This window comes from Coturnix japonica, chromosome 4 (assembly GCF_001577835.2).
Source record: "Coturnix japonica isolate 7356 chromosome 4, Coturnix japonica 2.1, whole genome shotgun sequence".
Lineage (NCBI taxonomy): Eukaryota > Metazoa > Chordata > Aves > Galliformes > Phasianidae > Coturnix > Coturnix japonica.
The window spans coordinates 54,245,507-54,265,921 of record NC_029519.1 but is presented as its reverse complement, the minus strand read 5'-3'; the positions used below and the strand labels follow the sequence as shown (position 1 = coordinate 54,265,921).

The 20,415-nt window shown below is 39.0% G+C and overlaps 1 protein-coding gene across 5 annotated transcripts in view; it reads left to right on the top strand.

Annotated features, from left to right (window-relative positions):
- PPP3CA (protein phosphatase 3 catalytic subunit alpha) overlaps window positions 1–18,840 on the top strand; it is a 53,182-nt gene extending 34,342 nt beyond the window's left edge. Inside the window, exons 9-13 of one of the 5 annotated variants that reach the window (XM_032444063.1) lie at window positions 3,814–3,837; window positions 7,706–7,790; window positions 11,017–11,114; window positions 13,831–13,860; window positions 16,989–18,840. In XM_032444063.1, the coding sequence (XP_032299954.1) occupies window positions 3,814–3,837; window positions 7,706–7,790; window positions 11,017–11,114; window positions 13,831–13,860; window positions 16,989–17,182 (431 nt within the window). In that variant the 3' untranslated portion in view covers window positions 17,183–18,840. Of the gene's footprint in view, window positions 1–3,810; window positions 3,838–7,705; window positions 7,791–11,016; window positions 11,115–13,830; window positions 13,861–16,988 lie in introns of all 5 variants that reach the window. The other 4 variants (XM_032444062.1, XM_032444064.1, XM_032444065.1 and 1 more) reach the window with 4 other exon arrangements.
- Window positions 18,841–20,415: the final 1,575 nt, after the last annotated feature.

The window sequence follows — 20,415 nt, the reverse complement described above, 5'->3', positions numbered from 1 at the left end:
TTGCATTTACCCTGATAAGCCAACTGGGATTCCCTGTTCTGTAGCTGCTGCAATGTGGACATGCACATTATCTTGCAGGATTTGGGAAAAAGGCTGGATTTACTGAAACCAATAATCAGTGCAGAGAAGAAAGCACCTGTTTGAATATTGTGCCCAAACTTTTCTTATGAAATTTAATAAGTAGCTACTGTGTAATTATAGCAGCGTGTGAAACAGCGTGAAGGCATACAATGAGTAAAAACTGTGTCAAATTAAACACAGTAGCAGGAGAACCATATGCTTAAATCCTTGGCTCAAGAAAGCACTTAAGCGCAGGCTGAAATTTCACTGAATTCATTGCCAAAGCAAAGGTTTTATGGGAAGGATTTTTAAATTAGTTCAGCATTGACCTAATATTTTCTTTTAAAGTTATACTATAAGCTTCCATTGACGCCAAGTAGAGCGTGGCCTGTAGTCCTTTTCTAAATGTCACTGGATCAGCACTCCCATGTCCAGGTGACAGCTCAGCAGAGTGTTATCAAAGCACAGCCGCAGGTGCAGGTTCCCTGGGGTCCTTCAGAACAGCAGCTCTCATGGTGGTCAGCTCTGCTGCAGCCATGGACTGAGCTCTTTCTCCAGCTGCAGGAGGGCTCTGTGTCGGCTGTGGATTTCCCATGCCGTGTGCTGGGAGCAGTGTGCAGCAGCTGTCTCCCAGGGAGCTGTACCATGGCACGCTTCCAGGCATGCAGCTCGCTGCGTTACAGGTGCCTAAGGAGGAACGCGGGCTGGAAGCCTCTTGGCTTAAATGTGTGTGTACTGCATAATTACACCCAACGGCGTTAAAATTTCTAGGTGAAGAATAATTAAACCATTCCTGGTACTGTAATGCTAATCCTCTTAAATGTACTTCCAGATTTTTCCACATGAACACTTTCTCAGTGTACATTGTTTTAAGGAAGATATTAGCAGTATCTTCCTCCTTAGGATGTGCAGCTACAACCTGACTTGAGGTATCTTCATGCTTGTTTCCTCAAACAGTCCCCTGAGAGCTGTAGGGTGAGGTCTGTGGCAGTGGGGCTGCAGGAGCTATGGGACATGTCTTACTGTGGCCCAGAGGAAGCTCTGGGCCCAGGGGCACTGCTGCATGCATGGGAGAGACTGAGGGAATTGGGCATAAAAGTACATCTGAAAGTTGATTTAAATTTAAATAGAGGCTGATATCTTTAATGATTTCCTGATGCATTATCCATGCAACAAAGGAAAATGATCTTTTTCTCCAAGGTAGTTGGCTTTTTGTTGCTTTTTTTTTTTTTCTTCTTTTTTTTTCCCTCAGAGCATTGCCTTTTGTGGGAGGAAGTACACGATGTTTCATTTGTGTTCCCGATGAAGCAAACTGGAAGGATTATCAGTTTAAAACTGTTTCTGTCAGGGCTGTATGCTGACAGCCTCGCAGTGGTTCAGCATTTCCACTGTTCTTCAGTCTGCACAGTCCTGCTCGCCCACTGACATTTTCCCTAAGCAGTATTTCCCATAGAAGGAAGTGTCTGATATCTGCCACAGCAGATGTGTTTTGTTTGATGGAGTGATCCTTTAAAATCATTGCATATTTTTGCATCACCTGTAGCTCTCAGGGCTCGCTGCTGATTTCCTTTCTCTCCTTGCAGTTTGAACATGCCCTGACCTGGGTTCCCACATGTAGTGAGAATGATCCATCACTATGGTTTGCACCGATCATTCATTTATCTTCTCTTACATTTTCTTGCCCTCTGTCTTCCCTTCTCACTCACTTTCCCCCTCAAAACGAAGCCCCATCAGTATTGCCTGACCTCACTGCATGGTGTTTGTGAGCTTTTTTTCTTGTTTTGTTTTGGTTTTTTCCCCACTCCCCATCATGCATGCTGCATCTAATCATGAGCACCATGAGCAGGATGCTCCATGGCATGGATTCCTATCTCCCCAAACCTTTTTGGTTTTTGGTGGGTGTTTTGTTTTTTGCTTAAGGAGATACATCATGGGGATCTGATCAGTTTGTTGGAGGTGGTTATGTGAATACTTAGTGGGCGAGAATATAAACAGCAGTTGTAGTGCCCTTTAGACTGTATCTTCCCTGATGGCTTTTGGTTTTGCTTGCTTTAAAAATGAGAGGAGATGATATGTCAGGTTTTCTTATCTCTGATAGCTTCCTCTTGCAGTACCTTGTCTTTGCTGTTTGCTGTGGTGGTTGCAACGTAATCCAATCCAGTAAAAAATGCCTTACGTGAACAGTAGCTATGCACTGAATGGTTTGTGCATCAAACACTTTGCTTAGCAACAGGAGCTACAAATACCTCTATCCAGCCAGCATGTAGTCAGAATCCTGTTTTATTTTAATTAGTAACATTTCTGGCCTCATGCATTTCATTGAAAACTAAGCTGCTAATTAAAAGGGTGCAGTAATGTAATAGGCAACTTAACACAAATGCTCTGCTTGCTTTGTATGCGTTGCTATCATGATTTGGCATAAAGACACTTCTAAATTACCTGCATTAATTTTTGTATTGCCTTCAATATTGTAGCTCACAGCCTTCTCGTGGAAAAAGCTGCTGTCATAGTGCTGGTAGCAGCAGTTATTCCTCCGCTGGAGCACAGCTTCTGCTGTTAAGTGCTGTGGGCTCAAACTAAACTGAGTTACCTTGTCAGATGTGTCCTGGGTTCCACTGTGAGCAGCAATCACCATGTGGCTACTGCAGGTCTTCAGTAGTAAATTAAACCTGGGCAAGCTATATTCCAAGAAACATAGACATTGTTCCAGGGTCAGCAGAGGCTTCAGGTCACAGGTATTTAGTGGTGCCTTGATAAGAGATTTCATGATCCTAGCTGGGCAGATGGGAGTCAGCTTTTGAATGAGTTCATTTTTAACTAGGAGAGAAACTGAGGTTACTTTTTACCATTTTATTCATGTTATCCCTTCAAGGCAGCAATGTTGTGCTGCAGGGTATACGTGCTCTCTATGAATTGGTGGCAGAGGAGCATTTTAATGGGATTTTTACTATTTTGGCCAGATCTGGTTGTTTCCATACCCAGAGCATTTTTTACATCAGTGTGCTCTGCCTCTGAACCAGCCTGGCAGCACACAGTTAGGTAACCAGAGTCCTCAAAATACATCCCATGGTGCAGCTGTGCAAGGGCTCTGAGCACAGCACTCATGCTGCTCTCAAAAATAGTTGTGTTAAAATGCAATACACTGTACCATAAAGCCACTTGGATTTGCTAACTGCAAGATGCTGGGTCGTTCTGACAAATGCATGTATGCCATAGATAATGCTGGTTTTGATAGTAGCAATATAGGTCTACAAAAGCAAGCTACTCTTTCAGATATCAAACATACGTAAACAAAGAACTGGTGTGTTTGCTGTAAGAAAGGAGGTGTCATCTGCCAGGTACACCCCAAATAAGCAGAAGGGGTTATTCTTCTGGTTCTGAGAAGTCATTGAGCCTTAGAACAGCTGCAGTCATGTAGAAGAAAGAATGCAGTCAAGAGATGGTAGCACTGAGGCTAAGCTTACCTGCTCATCTGCCTGCATGTCAGTTTCTGCAAATCCACTAACGAAGCCTTACACTTTTTTAAAGTTTTTTTGTTGTTGTTGTTTTTTTCTCTCCCATGGTTTTCAATCTGTTTCTTTCCTTTTGGATGTTCCCTGCCTAATTTGTTTCTTTTCTGTTTTTCAGACTTTACTTAAACATTGCGTTTCCACTGATGTTGTCAAATGTTCTTTGTTGTTTTTTTTATTTTCATTCTGCAAACATCACTGATCTCTTTCTTTCCCCCCCTCTCCCCTTGGAATTCATAAGAAGATCCCATTTATGCACAGACGAAAGGTATTAAATAAATTAGAAGGGTTACATTTCATTAATTTGCTCTCATACATAATATATCCATACATAATGTATTAGGATGTCATTCAGGAAATCGATTTTTGGTTTTGTTTTCTTTGTTTCTTTTTTAACCATTTTTGGTACATATTCAGTCCCACATCTCAATATGTTCAGTTTACAGTTCTACTTAATTGTTTTGCTTCTTAATCTGAAGGTTTACATTATATTTCACGTAAATCCTATATATCCCAGTTTGCAAAGTAAGTGTATAGACACTACAAATCTAAAATACAATAGAATTTGTTAAATTACTGAGGTGAGATTCAAAGCTTTTATTCTACCTCCAAAATGATTTGTCTGTTTTTAACCTTGGTTGAATTCATAATTATTTTTTAGTTATTTTTATGCAAATGGTTTAAGATATTGTAAGAATAATGTTTGTGTGTGTGTGTGTATATATATATATATATATGGGTATATCAGGCTATGATTGCTATGGTTAAAATTAACCACGTTACTCATAGTCATTTCTCAAGTTGTGATCCATTTACTTCCATGTTAGATGTATGTTTAAGTGCAGCTGAAGTAACTCGAAGAGATTTGAAGTAATTGTGAATTTCAGAGCACAGTAATGGAGTAGTTACACTTAAAATGTGAGTCAAAGATTTAAGTATCACACAGACACAGGGTTGGAAGGAACCTCTAGCGACCATTGAGTCCATTTCCCCTGCTAAAGCAGGTTCCCTACAGCAGGTTGCACAGGTAATTGTCCAAGATGGATCTTGAATGTCTCAAGACTCCACAGCCTCTCTGGACAGCCTGTTGCGGTGCTCTGTCACTCGTATATATAATTAGCATTCATTGAAAATTAGCAGTGCAAATTCACACTGTGAATGCTAGCTGCATTATTTAGCAAATAATGAATTTTTAAAAACCCACACAAATAAGGTAAATAAAATCATTATCGATAATTAGTGGACAAATCTGGGTTGTTGTGTTTGTTTGGTTTTTCTTTTTTGTCATTGTCACAAATCCATTACAAAATAACTCAGCAGAGACAGAAAGTTCTGGGTCTGTCTTTCAGTAATGTTGTACATGTGTTGGTGAGAAATAAAACACTCATTCTGAGACTGCTACATTTCATGATTCAGTGAATTTTTTACTTTTTATTTATGGGCAGACCATTTTGTTTTACTTACTTTAATAAATTATATTCCCAGTTTTACTTTACTTTAATAAATTATATTCCCAGTTTTCAGTTCTCAGCTCTTCTGGAAATTGAACAGTGTCTGAAAAAGGTCAAGTGTGCTTATAAGATCTACTAGAACAGTGTGGGCTTGTAATAAAGGAGCAGTGAGACCAGAACAAAAAGACAGATTGTGTTTTAAGTGCTTTTAGGGGAAAAAAAGAATGAAAGCCATGTCATACTACCTTAAGGTACAATTCAGTGAGGTTATAGAAACTGAGGGAGGAATGTACTTTGTTTCCTGACAAACATGATTTATTGCTGTTTAATCTAAATTCTTCACCAAGTTCTTACTAATACATTAGATGTAATTCAGTCACAGCTGAGTTGCAGCTGTTTCTCCTGCTCTTTACCATCTAGAACTACATATTTATGCCCCAAACTAGCTCTTGATTTGAAAGACATCCTTCTGAGCATCACTTCTTTCATTTTGAACTTCAAGATGCAGGCTCTTGATTCAAAGATGTATTAGGAGGGCAATTAGAAAAGCCTGGAAAAAATGCATTTGAGAGCTGCTCCAAGAGATGGAAAGGTGAAAGTAACATGCATTACAATTACAAGGTCACAAGACAGCTAGCCTGTGCTCCTTGATAAATAGATGAAGATGGGCCAGTGCAGGTGCACGCGGGTTGATCCCTATATCCCCTTTTGTGCACAGGCTGGTCAGGGATATACAACTGCACATGCAGCTCTGCACTGTTCTCCACGTGCATCTGTTAAGCTCCCATTTTATAAAACTTATTCTTTGCTGGTACCCTGATATTAAAAGCTGCAGTGAAATTCACTTAGAGTTTGTGAGTTGCTACCTGCGCTATTTGTTCTCTTGGTTACTTTGGCCTTCTTTTGTACAGCCTTAGGATTTGTGCATTGTTATTTTCAGTTTTGGAAGTTTTGCAGTGGGTGGCTATTTGCTTTGAAATCCAAGCACTGAAAAAAAAACCAACGTGCATCGTTTTCAGTTCTTCTAAAATGCCGGAGCATAGCCAGGCCACCTGGTGAATAGCATTAAACAGTCCCTGTGCTTCCAAGAGATGACTCAAGCTGTTGGGAGTTTAATTGTAGGGGAGAGATTTGCAGCAGGAGAGGTAACAGAGCCTGAGAGTGAAACTGTGGGGCTGCTGTCAGCAGAGCTGTATGGAGATGAACCGCAGTGATAAGAATTTTATCGTAGTGTTGGCTGTGGAAAGTACTCAGCAAACCTGCTTAACTCAGTTGGACCACTCCAGCACTCCCCAAATGACTGGAGTCAGTGTTTCTTAACCCCTCTGGCTGGGGTCATTGTGCTTAAAATGACCCCTTATGGTGGAGGAAGGCCTGTGTGGCCAAGCCTCGGGCTGGACTTTTTGCTGCTTTTCCCCTGCATCCAGCAAGTGCCTTGTTCCCTTTTTTTTGTTTGTCTTCTTTCTGCTATTTTAGCTTTCGTGGTGGATTCCACTAAATAAAATTGAACACTTTCCTAGGAATTGAAGATAGAAATTGTCAGTTTGTTCTTGAATTCTGGCATAGCAGAGGAGCAAGCAGCACCTTGCTGTAGTGTTTGTTTGTTACTCTTCAACTTCAGAGGCTGGAATGGCCAGGCAGTATAGAAGCTGTACAAGACGAAGTTGCCTTTCATTCAGAATGCTCTGGGGAGAAATCTTTGTGATGTATGTGATTTCAGTTTTGATTATCAAGTGAACCTGTTTCACTTAGTACAGCACAGTCTCTTCCTGTATAAGCTTTCTTAGAAAGAAGCACTGGTTCAGTTAACTTACTGGTATAGCTCTTAGTTTTCCCCATTCAGGTGATTTTCTTCCTCTTTTCTTTTTTTTGGATGCATAGGTAATATTCTTGGTTTTAATGATATCCAACTGGCAATTATAGATGCAAAACAAGCAAAAAGGCAGTCACTGTCCCAGTGCAGGTTTTTTCTTATTTTGTGAGTTCATAAATTTCAAACTAATATAAGCAGGCTATTGTAGTGGTGGGAAGAAAGTTCTTTCTATGGAACTCCATTAACTGCTGCCAGCCAACATAATCTCTACAGTTTCATGCTGTTTTTCAGAGTTCAGCTTTTAGGTTTTGTTACCCCTTAAATGCTTTTCTGATAGGGTATTAGGACCTCCTGGTCCTTAAATGTATTCCAATCACCTTTTTATTATTATTATTTTTTTAAGCCGACTGAGTGAAATGTGATTGTTTTTCCACTTAAAATGTTGAGTTTGTGAAATAGGTTTTAACTCCATTGCTATTTTATTTATTTATTTATTTTAAACTGTCTCTTTATGACTTGGATGGTGTGTTAAATATCTTTCACACATTTTAGCTACAGGCTAAGTAACTTGTTTTCAAAACAGTTTGGTTTCGAAAAGGTTTTTGATATGGAAAATGAGAATACGTTGATGAAAAACTCACTGGCTTCGTATGTAGCATAAAAAAGGATCTCAGTTGTAAAGATATTAATAACCAGACTTGAAAAGTGATCAGAACTGAGCTGTAAGTAACAAAAAGTGGGATTTTCGAATGCAGACAATGGCTTGGTTTGGCACACTGTTGTGTTAATATGACGTTTCTTGTGTATAGAGTTCAGAATAGTAATACATTGTTTACAATTCACTACAAGTATTTTTAATGTATTTTTCATAGGAGCAACAGCTGCTGCTCGAAAGGAGGTTATAAGGAACAAGATAAGAGCAATAGGAAAAATGGCTAGAGTTTTCTCAGTGCTAAGGTAAGGGGGGTTTTGCTGTGTGGATTTTTGTTGTTTGTTTTAAAACAACTTTTGATGATTGCATAGAACGCCCTACTGTTCATCAGGCAGTGAATTTGATGTTTCATTATACTACCTGAGCTTTCCTGCAACCTTTCAAGAAGGTTTTTATTTATAAAATACTGCTATTTATCATGACTCACTGAAAAATCCTCCTTGGTGTTTTTGCTGGACTTGATACCAATAACAAAGAAAGACATCAGCTAAGAAAATTGCAGTTACTTTTTGATCTAAATTCTTTTTCTCTCCAGATTCGCTCATTAACTGTTAGATACTATGAGGCAAAAGTTAAATGAAGAGAGAGAGCATATTCCACATAATGCCACATTAAAAGGAAAGGCAAATGTCCTGCTTTGTCACTCATAGTTCTTGCTACAAATGATTAAATATGAAAGCATCAGGGTAAATTAACTAAAAATCCAGGAAATCGGTGTGAACGGCAGCAGCTTGTTAACTTCAGCTACACTCCCCCAACCACATGAACATGAGTAACTAATTGCTAGCCAGTGTTAGAACTTTCCATTTGATGTCTCTGAGTAGAATAGAAAACATGCTATACTGTACTGAGGTCTAAATATAGAAAATGCAGTTCTTTTCCTTTTGCAGCAGATGGATTTTATTTATTTATTGGTTTGTTCAGGAGCCTACAGAATCATAGAATCACCGAGGTCAGAAAAGACCTCCAAGATCATCCAGTCAAATTGTCCACCAACCACCAATATTTCTTCACAAAACCATATGCCTGAGTAAAACATCTAAACATTTTTTGAATGCCTGCAGGGATGGTGACTCCACCGCCTCCCTGGGCAGCACCTTCCAGCACCTGACCACTCTTGCAGAGAAGAAATCTTCCCTGATTTTCAACCTGAACTTTTCCTGGTGCATGTTGCAGCTATTCTCTCTGCTCCTATTGCTAGTTACATGGGAGAAGCACCCAACCCTCACCTCACCACAATCTCCCATCACATAGTTGTAGAGAGCAGTAATGTCTCCCCTCAGCCTCCTTGTCTCTGAACTAAACAATCCCAGCTCCTTCAGGTGCTCCTCATAAGACCTGTCATCAGCTTCATTGCATTTCTTTGGACATGCTCCAAGGCCTCGATGTCTTTTTTTGCAGTGAGAAGCTCAAAACTTGTACGTTACTCTGTAGTAGTCTGTTTATGGGTTTTACAATTGGTATAAAATGAAAGGATTTTATCTTTTTTCTTTTTTTTTTAATGTGCTGGTGTGGTAATATGTTGGGCATAAAAGAAAGAAATAAAAATAGGTACTTGAAGAATGCACTCTTGATTTCAGATGAAACTCATAAAACTTCCTCGATTTGAGACTCTCCTACAGTGTGCAAGCAGTGGGCAGATATTCAGGACACAACAGTTCACCCACGTGCTGCAGATTGCAGCAGCATAGCTTTAAATTGCATACTGAGGTGGAGGATTTTATACCTGGGGTTTCCAAACTGTTACATGTGAGGCAGTAGTGATGCACGAGCTGCTTCAGTGGTACCCATAAAAAAGAGAAGTTGGCATAGTGCCTTTTTCCTAAGCAAGACGGGGGTGCAATCAGATGTTTCCAACTGCTCATCTGTATTAAATCTGGCAGAGAGCCTGGAGCTGACATTGCCACCACCTTTACAAAACAGCACAGTTATTTTTGTCTGGTGATAGTTGAGTGAACAAAGTTTGGGGAAACTGGCTTTCTCCCATAGCCTTCAACTGCAGCTTTTGGATCCACTGTATTTTGTTGAGGAGCACCTTTTGAAATACGGGATGAATTTAAAAGAAACCTGGACTTAAATATACAGAGAAGTCTAATAGATATTTATTTGTTTATTTATTTATTTTTATTTATATTTATAACTTGCCAGTGATTCGTATTACTTGTATATCAAAGACTTTCAAAAGAAACTATGGTGTCAAAATCATTTCAAGGATGGAAGGCGGATACAACATAATTTTGTTTTGTGATTTGTTTTAAGTGATATCCATGAGCCTCTCAGCTCAGGGTTTTAGCTTAAGTGGTTTGAAGAGAATAAAAAAGAAAACTGATAATAAACTTTTCCTGTGAATGTGAACCTTAAGGTGATACTGCAGATTAATTCAATAGAAAAAGAAGAAATGAACCGAATTACTTGGCATTATACTGTTTCTTGCAGCGGCAAAGCAAGAGCAAGCAAAAACTTTGATTGGCAGTATTCTATAGTGGCATTACAATACTGTGTTAAATCTGGAATTAGTGGGCTGTTGCATTAGTTCTAATCGCCTGAGAAACGTGAAAAACAGTCACAATGTGCTTTTGACTTTTATACTAAGAAAAGCAAAAAATCATTTTCAACTAAAAATAGAACATGAAGAGTAAATGTCGTGAGTTGTTTGAAATACATAAGTAAATTTGGGGCATGTTGGGCTAAATAAAACTGTCAACAATTCTAATACATGCAGTTTTGATAAACAAAACCATATTAGTCTCAAAATCTGTCTTTCTGTTTACTTCCTCCAGCTTAACGTCATTTTCTTTTTCAAAGTATAGCACTTTAAAATATTCATCTCTTGAAGAATTGGGGTCAGTTTTACTGCTGAGAAAGTACATCATCAGCACTGCAGTGCTCACAGAGTGCTGCATGTAATGTCATGTCTGGATAAAGCTGTTGGATTCATCTTGACATCTCTTGAAAACCATGTATATTTGGGGGCCTGGAAAACATGTCTCAGTTTCCTATAATATTTTCCTTGAATCCAGCATCACTTTCAGCATACAAAATTAGAAGAAGAACGCTCATGGTGAGCACTCGTCTCCCTTTATGGGTGGAAGTGCTTATTAATTTTAATGAGCTTCTAGCTCTGTGTTTTGATTTGTTTTTAAAGTGGCTGATGATCAATAATGCATATAACTCCTGGTGTAGACAAAAAGAAAACTATGTAAGTTGAGTTTGGACCACACAATGCGAGACAGATTTCAATATGTCGTTGACAATAACTGTTCCTTTGGTCTTCATCCTTTCAAGTTTGCAGTTTCAGAGCGACCCAATGTAGGTATTTGTGTATGTTGGTTCCTAGATGCTTGTTATTCTCTTAGCTGTAGTGACAGTGCATCACTGTCAGAAGTGAACTGCTGACATAGAGTACAAAGGCCCAGTGTTGTGAGGGGAGAAAGAAAGAGAATTATTTCCTTATTTTTTTTCCTTCTGCAGGGAAGAGAGTGAAAGTGTGCTGACACTGAAAGGGCTGACTCCCACAGGAATGCTGCCCAGTGGTGTGCTTTCTGGAGGAAAACAAACACTGCAAAGCGGTAAGCATGTTTGCCTCTGTGTGTCATTATGTGTAAAAGAAATGATTGCCAAGTGGAGAACCCAAGAAAAATAGCCAAAGTCTCCTCAGACAGAAAGAAATAAATGTCCGAGTGAAACAGGTGATTTGTTGTACTGGAGCATTTGGAGCAGTTCACGTCAGGCCATTTCTCCAGACTTGTTATTTACCACTGATCTTCAAAGAAAGAGGAGGGGGAAAACTTCCCGATAATCAACTGTTCTGAGTGTGAGATCAGCATCACATGTGAAGTGCACAGTTGCCACAGTTTATAGTGTCATCTTTTATTTTTCTCAAGAGTAGCTTTTGATACACTGAGTACAGAAGATTCAGCTTAGATAATGACACTCAAGCTCTTATATTTTATCTGATTTGTTCTTCCTCACAGAGAATCACCAATGAAAATAGTTCTAGAAGTAGATTTTATCTTCTAGCAATTCTAGCTGACAGCATGAGAGCAATTTCACATTCTGATTTAAGCCAAAAGGAAGGGAGGCTCTTAACAACACTGTTTGCCTTGTACACAAACACAGTATTGTCAGCTCAGTTTTATACCGAGTGCTTTTTGTTATAGGTAATCCTTAAGTCTGTAATAGGTCTGATAAAATATTTCTTTCGAAATAAAGAGCTGCAACATATTTAATTTCCTACTATAAGCTCACCATTTTTTTCTGTGTGCATTACTGTAGAGTGTATATATATACCAGTCTCACACTTACTGAAATCCTGTTGGCAGTAGATGTAAGAAATAGAAATATTTATAATTTTAACACAGTCTCAGCCTCTGATTTTTCCTGTTTCCCTCCTGGAGCATTCTTTCTCTGTATTTTTCCTGTTCACTGTCTCTTTTCTCTTACCTGGAAGATGCAGGTATTCTGAGGTATACCTTCTTTTCCCCTTTTTTCCTTCCCTTTTTCTTTCTGATGACTTGTGTGTTACAGACATAGTAACGTTCTGCTTTGAAAATGCTGCAATATGATTCCATGGGATGCCTCTCTCAGCAGGGTTGAGCTCTTTATCTCAGGCTTTTTCACTCTATGGTTGCATTATGTATGTCAGAAAACTTGGTCCAAGGGAACTGCTGGTTTTGCCCTGGCTAAATGTTAGGAATCGAAATGAATTTGAGAAAATGGCCTTGAGGTCTGGTTAATAATGACTAAAAGGAAAATCTCCTCATACTGCAGTATTCCAGCACAGTAAAACATTACTATACATGTTCATCTGAATTAGTTAACATGTAGTACTCCATTCACCAAACGGTCTGAAACGTACATAGTTTCTATTAAGCATACATTCCTATTACTGTATGTTTTAACAGAAAATATGACCACTGTTCTGTGGAAGTAATTTTAGTCATCTTTTTATTTTTTCCCTAATGTGTCAGTGCTGGTTTGGATCTGGTTTTTCATTTTAATTTTTCTCATCATAGTTGTCGTGTTTCCTTTTCTATTTGTATTGGTTCAGTTCCATATTTTGTCTTTTCTCTCACTCTATAACTTGAGAGGCACAGGCTTACCTTGGTGCATGTGGATTAGCTCCTTTAATTTCCCCATGCAGCAAGGTAATGTTATACATCTTTTAGAATTGATCTCAATCCATATTTAACATCCTAACCACAAAAATAAATAATTGAGGATTTATGGAGGTAAAAAAAAAAAAAAAAAGCTTTTCCATGTGGAGAAACAAGACAAAAAGTGAGAGAAATCCCTAGAAACTTTGCTTATTGAGCTGTTCTTTAAACCAGTGAAGATCTTGAAAATCAACATTTCTTCTTAAACACTTAACTGTATGCTTGCTATATTACATCACATTTGCTGATTTTCTTCTGTCTGTAAAACTCTGACTGTAGAAACAAATTCAAACCAAAACTGATGGTTAGAACTCAAACACAAGCTATATTTTTAAAGAACGATGAAGGTTTAAAAGCAGTGGTAATGTACAGTGTGTTTATTTACTCATAACAGTGCAGAAATCTCCTTCTCGCTCTCTGACCAGGCTTTGCAGCTCTGGGAGTCCAACAGCTCCCAATCTGGTTTCAGTGTCCATCAGTTGAAAATACTAAAAGAATTTTGTTGACAAAGATTGAGTTGCCATAAAGGACACTTCCAGGTGAAGCGCACTGAGCGAGATTGCAAGCAAAGAAGAAAGCTCTCTGAGCAAACTCTTTCCCTCATTATGGGGAGGTTTCTTTTAGTCAGGAGAGAGAAAAAAAACACAACATATAAAAGTTGTTTATGTGATTCTTATGCCCTGCACCAGCAGCTAACACTTTTCAAACCGATTTCATAAGTGGCATGAATTTGGTGTGATGGCTTTATGCCATTTCTCATTCTCTGTTGACACTGCAAATCAAAAGACTCTTATTTGAAGCCATGAGAATTATACAATAAACATCGCAGGTCAGATGTGCAATATGGAAGACATTTTCATTTTGTAGGAATTTTTTTTAGTTCAAAGAAAAGTATCCTGATACGCTTTTATGAATTTTATGAATCTTTCTGCTTCAAACACTTCAATTTAATTCAATCTGCAAGTTACTGTTTTTATGTAGCATTTCTGTGTGTGTCTGTTTTGCCAAAATCCAGCACTTACAGTAACATTAGTGTTTTAGCTCCTTTGCTGTTCACTGACTTGTTCTTAGAGTTAAAATCCTCTGCTCATTTTTCTCATTCGTTTTGCTACCCCTTTCTTCTCTTCAGCTACTGTTGAGGCTATTGAGGCTGATGAAGGTAAATTGGCCAGTCCCCTTTCTGTTGGTGCTACAACAGATAAGGGCTCTGCTGGGTGTATTCATTTTGCTGTAGCTTGTACAGATTGTGTGGGTGTTGGGCTAACAATTGTGGCTCGGTATTAACCAAAATGTAATTGCTTTAAAGGGGAAAATGTTTTTTTTTGTTGTTGTTGTTGTTGTCGTCTTTTTTTTCTTTCTGAAAGTTACGATCCTGTTGGAATTCCTGTGTGTTGAACCAAGCACTGAGTAATGCCGCAGTGGGAGATCAGGGGACTTGGATCTTGAGGGACATAACTCGGCAGCAGCTTGTAAATGCTCTGTGACACATAGCTCCAAAGCTGTATGCTGGAGGCTGGGTCTTGTCTCTGCCTCTAATCATTCTCAGCAATCTCTGGTCAAGGAAAACACACAGCCTTTTAATTTTTTTGCCTTTTGTTGTTTTTCCTTCGGTTTGCTGATTTTTTTTTCTTTTAGTCCACTAGTTAAAAAAAAAAAAAGAAAAGAAAAAAATTACTAGTGTTTTGTTACAGTTCAGTACGTTTCTGTTTCTCTTTAAGTAAAACAACATGAGGCATCTGTCTGCAAGACATCTGTTTCCTCTGGTAGTGGCAGTTTACACACTGGATATTTACATTAGAGCGACCATTAATGCTAGCACTCTTTCAGCTACAAATGAAAAGTGTCTGGCTGCCTCAGAAGATAGCCGAGTGTTTAGCATCAAAAACTATGATGCTTTATTGACAGGCCTCTAATTTAACCCATAAGCAATTTTTAACTATACAGTTAATACCAAAGTAATTGCATATTGCAATGCAGATCTACAATGTTCATTCATTCAGCATTATCAAGTTTTGGAAGAAGAATTTTCATAATTCCCCTTTAAAACAAAATTCTTCAGTTGTATTTTGTTCTTGCCCCTCTCAAATTCTCTGTGGGTATTTTTTTAGCTAAATATTACCAAATCTGATGATTGCTGTCTGTTGGTGAGATGTGCCCTTTTGGCCAGTTGAATTTGTTTTTGATTTTTGTAAAGCAGTGAATAAAATTGTAGAACAAATAAGTAAGAGAAAATACAACTGCTTTCTAAATAGCAGTGAGTAAGCTGCTATTTATGTTGGAATTATCTATTCCTATTGGCGATCTCTAATCTGCAGTGTGCATTCTCGTTGACAGTTTGGCTGTTTTCTGTGATTTTCTGTGACTATGTGTTGTGTTTAGTATACTCTCAATGTAAACTGCTAATACTCGTTGTCTGACCAGCAACTGCAGCAGAGCACCTTCTTCAGTATTACAGATGACAATGTGTCTGCTTGAAGTGCAATTGATTGAACTTGATCCCATTCCAGGATGATGCACTCCTCAAGTTAATTCTTGATTTGCTGTCCTCATTAGCTAGACACAGTAACCACAGTTGTAATGGATAAGTCTACACAGACGAAGCTAACGATGGAGAAAATGTTTCGTCCTTTTCTAATTGTCCCTCCGCAGTTTGATTCAGGGCCTGACGCCACCAGGTGCTCCATTGCTGTAATTCCAACTGAGCCGTGCTACTTGCCGGCTCCAGAGCACAGCAAGTGTTTCAGTTTCAACACGGCCATCCATTAAACTGTTGCTTTAAGGGATTGGCCTGGGTGCTTGTTAGACATCTTCATTTTGGTGGTAGAAGATAAAATACTGGGAAAAAAAAGTCACTGTAGGGCCTGTTCTGTTTTCACTGCTCCATCCCTGCTCACTTGACTAATTGCCATTATGTTGTTGTTGTTGTTTTTCTAAGTTAAAGGATGATACGTGTTAAAAACCATGCAATTCAAAGTTCCAATCTAACATTTGTGCAACTGGTTAAGGAACTAAATCCTGAGGCAAACAGGATGTATCCATTTTCACAGGAATGGTTGGCAAAAACACCAGCATGAAAACGCTTTTCTCGCTCCCACTAAATGCAAGGAGTGGTAGATTGGTACCAGGGATGTTTGGGTTTCTGGGTTTTGGTTTTGTTTGTTTGGTGTTATCTTTTTTAGCAGAAGTTCGAGCTTGTCCAGAACCAGGACTACATTTTGGAAATGGGATGCTTTGGGATAGAAAGGGGAGAAGATAAAGAATGGGAAGGAACATTGAATTTGATCTTTGAAACTCCACTGCCATTTTTCTCCCCAGGGAGTTTGCAGTTTCCTGGTACTAACACACCATTTCTGCTATACGGCATGTTAAGTTAGAGGCGTAACAAAAGTGCAAGCAGCATTCTGGAAGTACAGAACACTGATTTGGTGTAGATAAGAGAAAGACACGCAAAAGGCTTTAACAAATTGTCTGTGGGGCTGTGACCTGCTGTTTGCCTACAGTGCTTCTCTTTTGCTTTGAAGCTAAATATCTTAAATTCTTCAATCACAGACAAAACAAATGCATCACAGTCTGTGAATACATTCTTAAGCCTGCATCTGCCTCCTAAGGTCGATGCTGGCCTCATTGATGATGCTGCTGAAAAGTGTTTCAAAAGTCCTCAGGTCCAGTTGGAACTTTGGTCCTCTGTGAATGTATTTTCAAATTTCAATTGTACTAATATGCCAAAACGATGGTATCCCTAGCCTGTGTTGCACAGCGTTGCTGCTGTTTGACTCAAGCTGCTTTCTCCCGAGTGACTGGCAAGCAGCTTGCCTGCATTATTAAGAATGTAGGGCAACCCCTTACAGGGTCAGCCCAACCCCCCTAGCCTTAATGTGCATCACATGTTGAAAGTCCCACAGAACTTCTGCCTAATAAAAGGGTATTATGGTGGGCCACAATGTCTTCCAGGCCGTAAGCCCTGATAACAAATGCCAACTCACCAGGCCACCACTGTGCCCTAACAGTGGTTCCGCATTAAAGTCTGTAGTTTCACGTCAGCCTCAGAGTGTCTTAGGCTGAACCCCAATGACCAACAAAGTAGTGGAAATTGATCTTGTTGAGAAACAGAGATGGTTTGCCAGAGGTGGCGGTGGTTCACCCCCAGCTCTTTGTGTACACGGTAAGGACTCTGTTGTGTTGTCAGATCTTCTTGTTGCCTTCTTGGCAAAGAAGGGCGTTCGTTGGGGGAAAAACTGGCAAGAGTTCTGCGTTGCTAATTTTACTTTTTAATAATCCTTTATTTAGCTATCAAAGGATTTTCACCCCAGCATAAGATCACTAGCTTCGAAGAGGCCAAAGGCTTAGATCGAATTAATGAGCGAATGCCTCCGCGCAGAGATGTGCCATCCGATGCCAACCTTAACTCCATCAACAAGGCAATCTCCACAGAGACTAATGGCACTGACAGCAACGGCAGTAATAGCAGCAATATTCAGTGACCGCTGCCCGGGCGGGGGGTGAGCTGCAGGGCGCGATGGGGTTGCTGCGCATCGGCAGTTGGATGTTCTTGCCTCTGATAATAGCTTACTCGCTCTGGGGGCCAGGTGTTGGATTCGGTTTACACAATCATCTCCGAAGAGATCGTAAACTTTAATTTGGTGGGAGGGGGGTGGGGGATAGACACCTCCTTTGGACATGCCTTTAAAATGCTTGTAGAAAAAATGAAAGCTAATGCTGGTATATATTGCAAAGTTAGGGGAATGAACATGTTTTCCTACTGCACTGGGAACTTCTAGATATGTTACTGAAAGGCCTTTTGTTATGTTACTGGACATGAAAACTTTGTTTAATTTCTTACTAACTATTGTACGTTTACAGTTGCAGCACTAAACATGGACGACATCAAAGCATTTTTAACAAAATGTACAAACTAAATAAGGACTATTTATTGATAATGTTTTGCTACTCTTGTCAGACAATGGCTATGAAATAAATTAGGCAGTCTTTAAAAACATAGAAAAAAAAAAGAAAAAAAAAAAGAATGTTGGAAATTTGTTTAAAATGCCAAAAAAAAGAATAAAAAAAGAAAAAAAAAAAAAAAAGAGAGAGAGAGAGAAAGAGAGAGTGAGAGAGAGAGAGATGGATTAATTTTGTACAGATTATGCTTACCTCAGGTTTCTTTAGTGTGCTTCAATGCCCTTCTTTAAATATAACACTTATCTTACTAATTTGGCAGCAATTATTCTTTTCTTTGTTCAAAAACAAAAAAACAAAAACCAACGAACTGGAATTCTGGTAACATTAATCTTTTTTTGCTGTTTATAATTAGGAGGGTTTGCTTTTGGGGGGGTTTCTGGGTTTTGTTTTGGATTATTTTTTTTTTTCCTTTTTTTTTTTTTGGTAAATCAAGTCTTGGTTGTGGCTTGCTGAATTTAAATATTTATGAGTGGTGCATTTTTAAGTATAGTGAACAAGACACCATATTAAGTGCAGTGAAAAGCATCTATATTCTGTAAAAATCTGCCTATGCATGTTTTTTAAGACAAAAAAAAATGGCTGTATAGGCCTGTATGGGACTGTAATGCGCTTAGTGGTCTGACTTATACTGGAAATGTATGTATACTGGCGTACTTTATATTCTCTAAAAAAAAATAAATGCTTAATGCCTTTGAAATTTTGTAATCGAAAAAGAAAAAAAAAAGCTTTGAAAAATCTAAGGGGAAGAGTATTCTTAAAGTTTTTAACATGAGCTTGTCAGTGCACATATAGATGGGTAGCATGTTTAGCAAACCTTGTGAGATTTAAATAAGTTTGTAGTTACATGTGAAATTCTAAATGCATGATAACTGTTAATGTCATTAATGGTTTAGTCATTTTGTTATGTTCTGTCACGTGCCACAAAATGTGTAATTTTTTCACTTTTTTCCCTTTGTATATCAGTTACGGGTTTCGACTGGTTCATTCGAAAAAAGAAAAACTAAACAAATCGGTCCATTGATATTTTTTAACAATTGTATAAGTGCCCAAGTAATTCACTACAGCCTACAGCCTTGCCTTTGTAATTTGACTTCGAAATGTTGGCAATCAAAAGCATGCACTTGTAACAATGAGAGAAGCATTTTATATTACTACTCAATAAAAATGTGCATGAACTTAAGTGCTCTTCCCTTTCTTACTGACCGCATCACAGAAGTGCGCACACGCGCGTGCATTTGTTACTCTCTTTCTCTTTGGACAAGAAAAGACCGTCTGTATTAAGAAAGAAGGACATGTTTTGCAAGTCAAGGTCAATTCCTTACATAAACAAAAGTGTATTTGTTAGATAGCTATTCTACACTGCTCTGTATAATGCCTGTTTGTTTCCTTCACTCCCCTCCTCCTCCCCCCCCCCAGATTCCACCTAGGAAGTTGTTTTATCTGTAAAATGAGTACAGTGCATCCCACCATTAGAGCGCACAACATGTGTACTTTCCTCTCTCATCTAGAGGGCCCTGTACTTAAAATGTGCTTTTTTTATTCCCTCTGCAGTTGTTGTAAACATGTTTAATTAGAAGATCTATGTCTAGAAATCTGCACTTACAGGAGAAGTATAGAATTGGAAAGACTCATCTTAAGCTTCCACGGCAAATAGAAGACTCTGGGGCAAATGCATTATGACTTATGAATTAGGAAGATGTAGCTACGGTATGCGGTTAGCATCCTGCCCTCTTTGGAAACAAGAAAATGGCATGGACAGACCTCACACACGTTCTTAGCCACACATTCTTCTCCTGTATCAGAAAAGGTGAATTAGTATCATTTTCAGTGTTCCTTTAGGAAAAGCAAGAAAAATCAATGCTTTTCGGTATCGGATTTCAAATGTTCTCTCTTTCAGACAGAGATGAATTGTAAAAGCTCTTTTCTCATTTTCTCCCTAACTGTGCTCAGCATCCTTCCATGTCCTGTGAAGAAGTGATGGAAAATGCCAAAGAGTGCAGCAGTGGGTATTGCTAGAAAGCTGGATCAATTCTAGATTTGAAGTTTTCATAGAATCATAGAATGCTTTGGGTTGGAAGGGACCTTTAAGATCATCTAGTTCCAGCCACCCTACTACAGGCAGGGACACCTCCCTCTAGACCAGGATGCTCACAGCCCCATCCAGCCTGGCTTTGAATGCTTTGAGGGAGGGGGCATCTATGACCTCACTGGGCAACCTGTTCCAGTGTCTCACCTTCCTCACCGCAAAGAATTTTTGTTTCAGATTGTATAGAAATAAAACACAGAGAAGACACGCAAAATCTAATCCCAGTGATGATTTTATTTGCCATGTTAGCCCTAGGTATGTGCTAGTTGAACAGCTGTGAGTGGGTCACCTTTGAGTTGGGAGTTTCTGTACAATCATCTGAGCTAGCGCTCAGCAGCCAGTTTGTGTGATACAGAGCAGAGCTGTCCATCAGTGTATCATAATGTCAGTATTTCTTTACCTGGGCTCTGGCAGCGCCTTAACACAGTTTACCAGGGAGAAAGGAGCCTTCCCTCAGCACTGGTAGTGTTGCATAGATCTCCAAATCAGTAAACTTAACCTAAGCCATCAATGTGAGAAATCAGCTGTGGGTTTGCTGCAGTTGCCAAGGAGCTTAAGGGTAAGCAAGTTAGTTAGCCCAGGCTGTGAACTGCATTAGGAGAATCCACATAGTCTGTAAAGAGGTTTTTTCTTTTTTATTGCCAACAGAGAGTTATCTGCAGCCTCTCA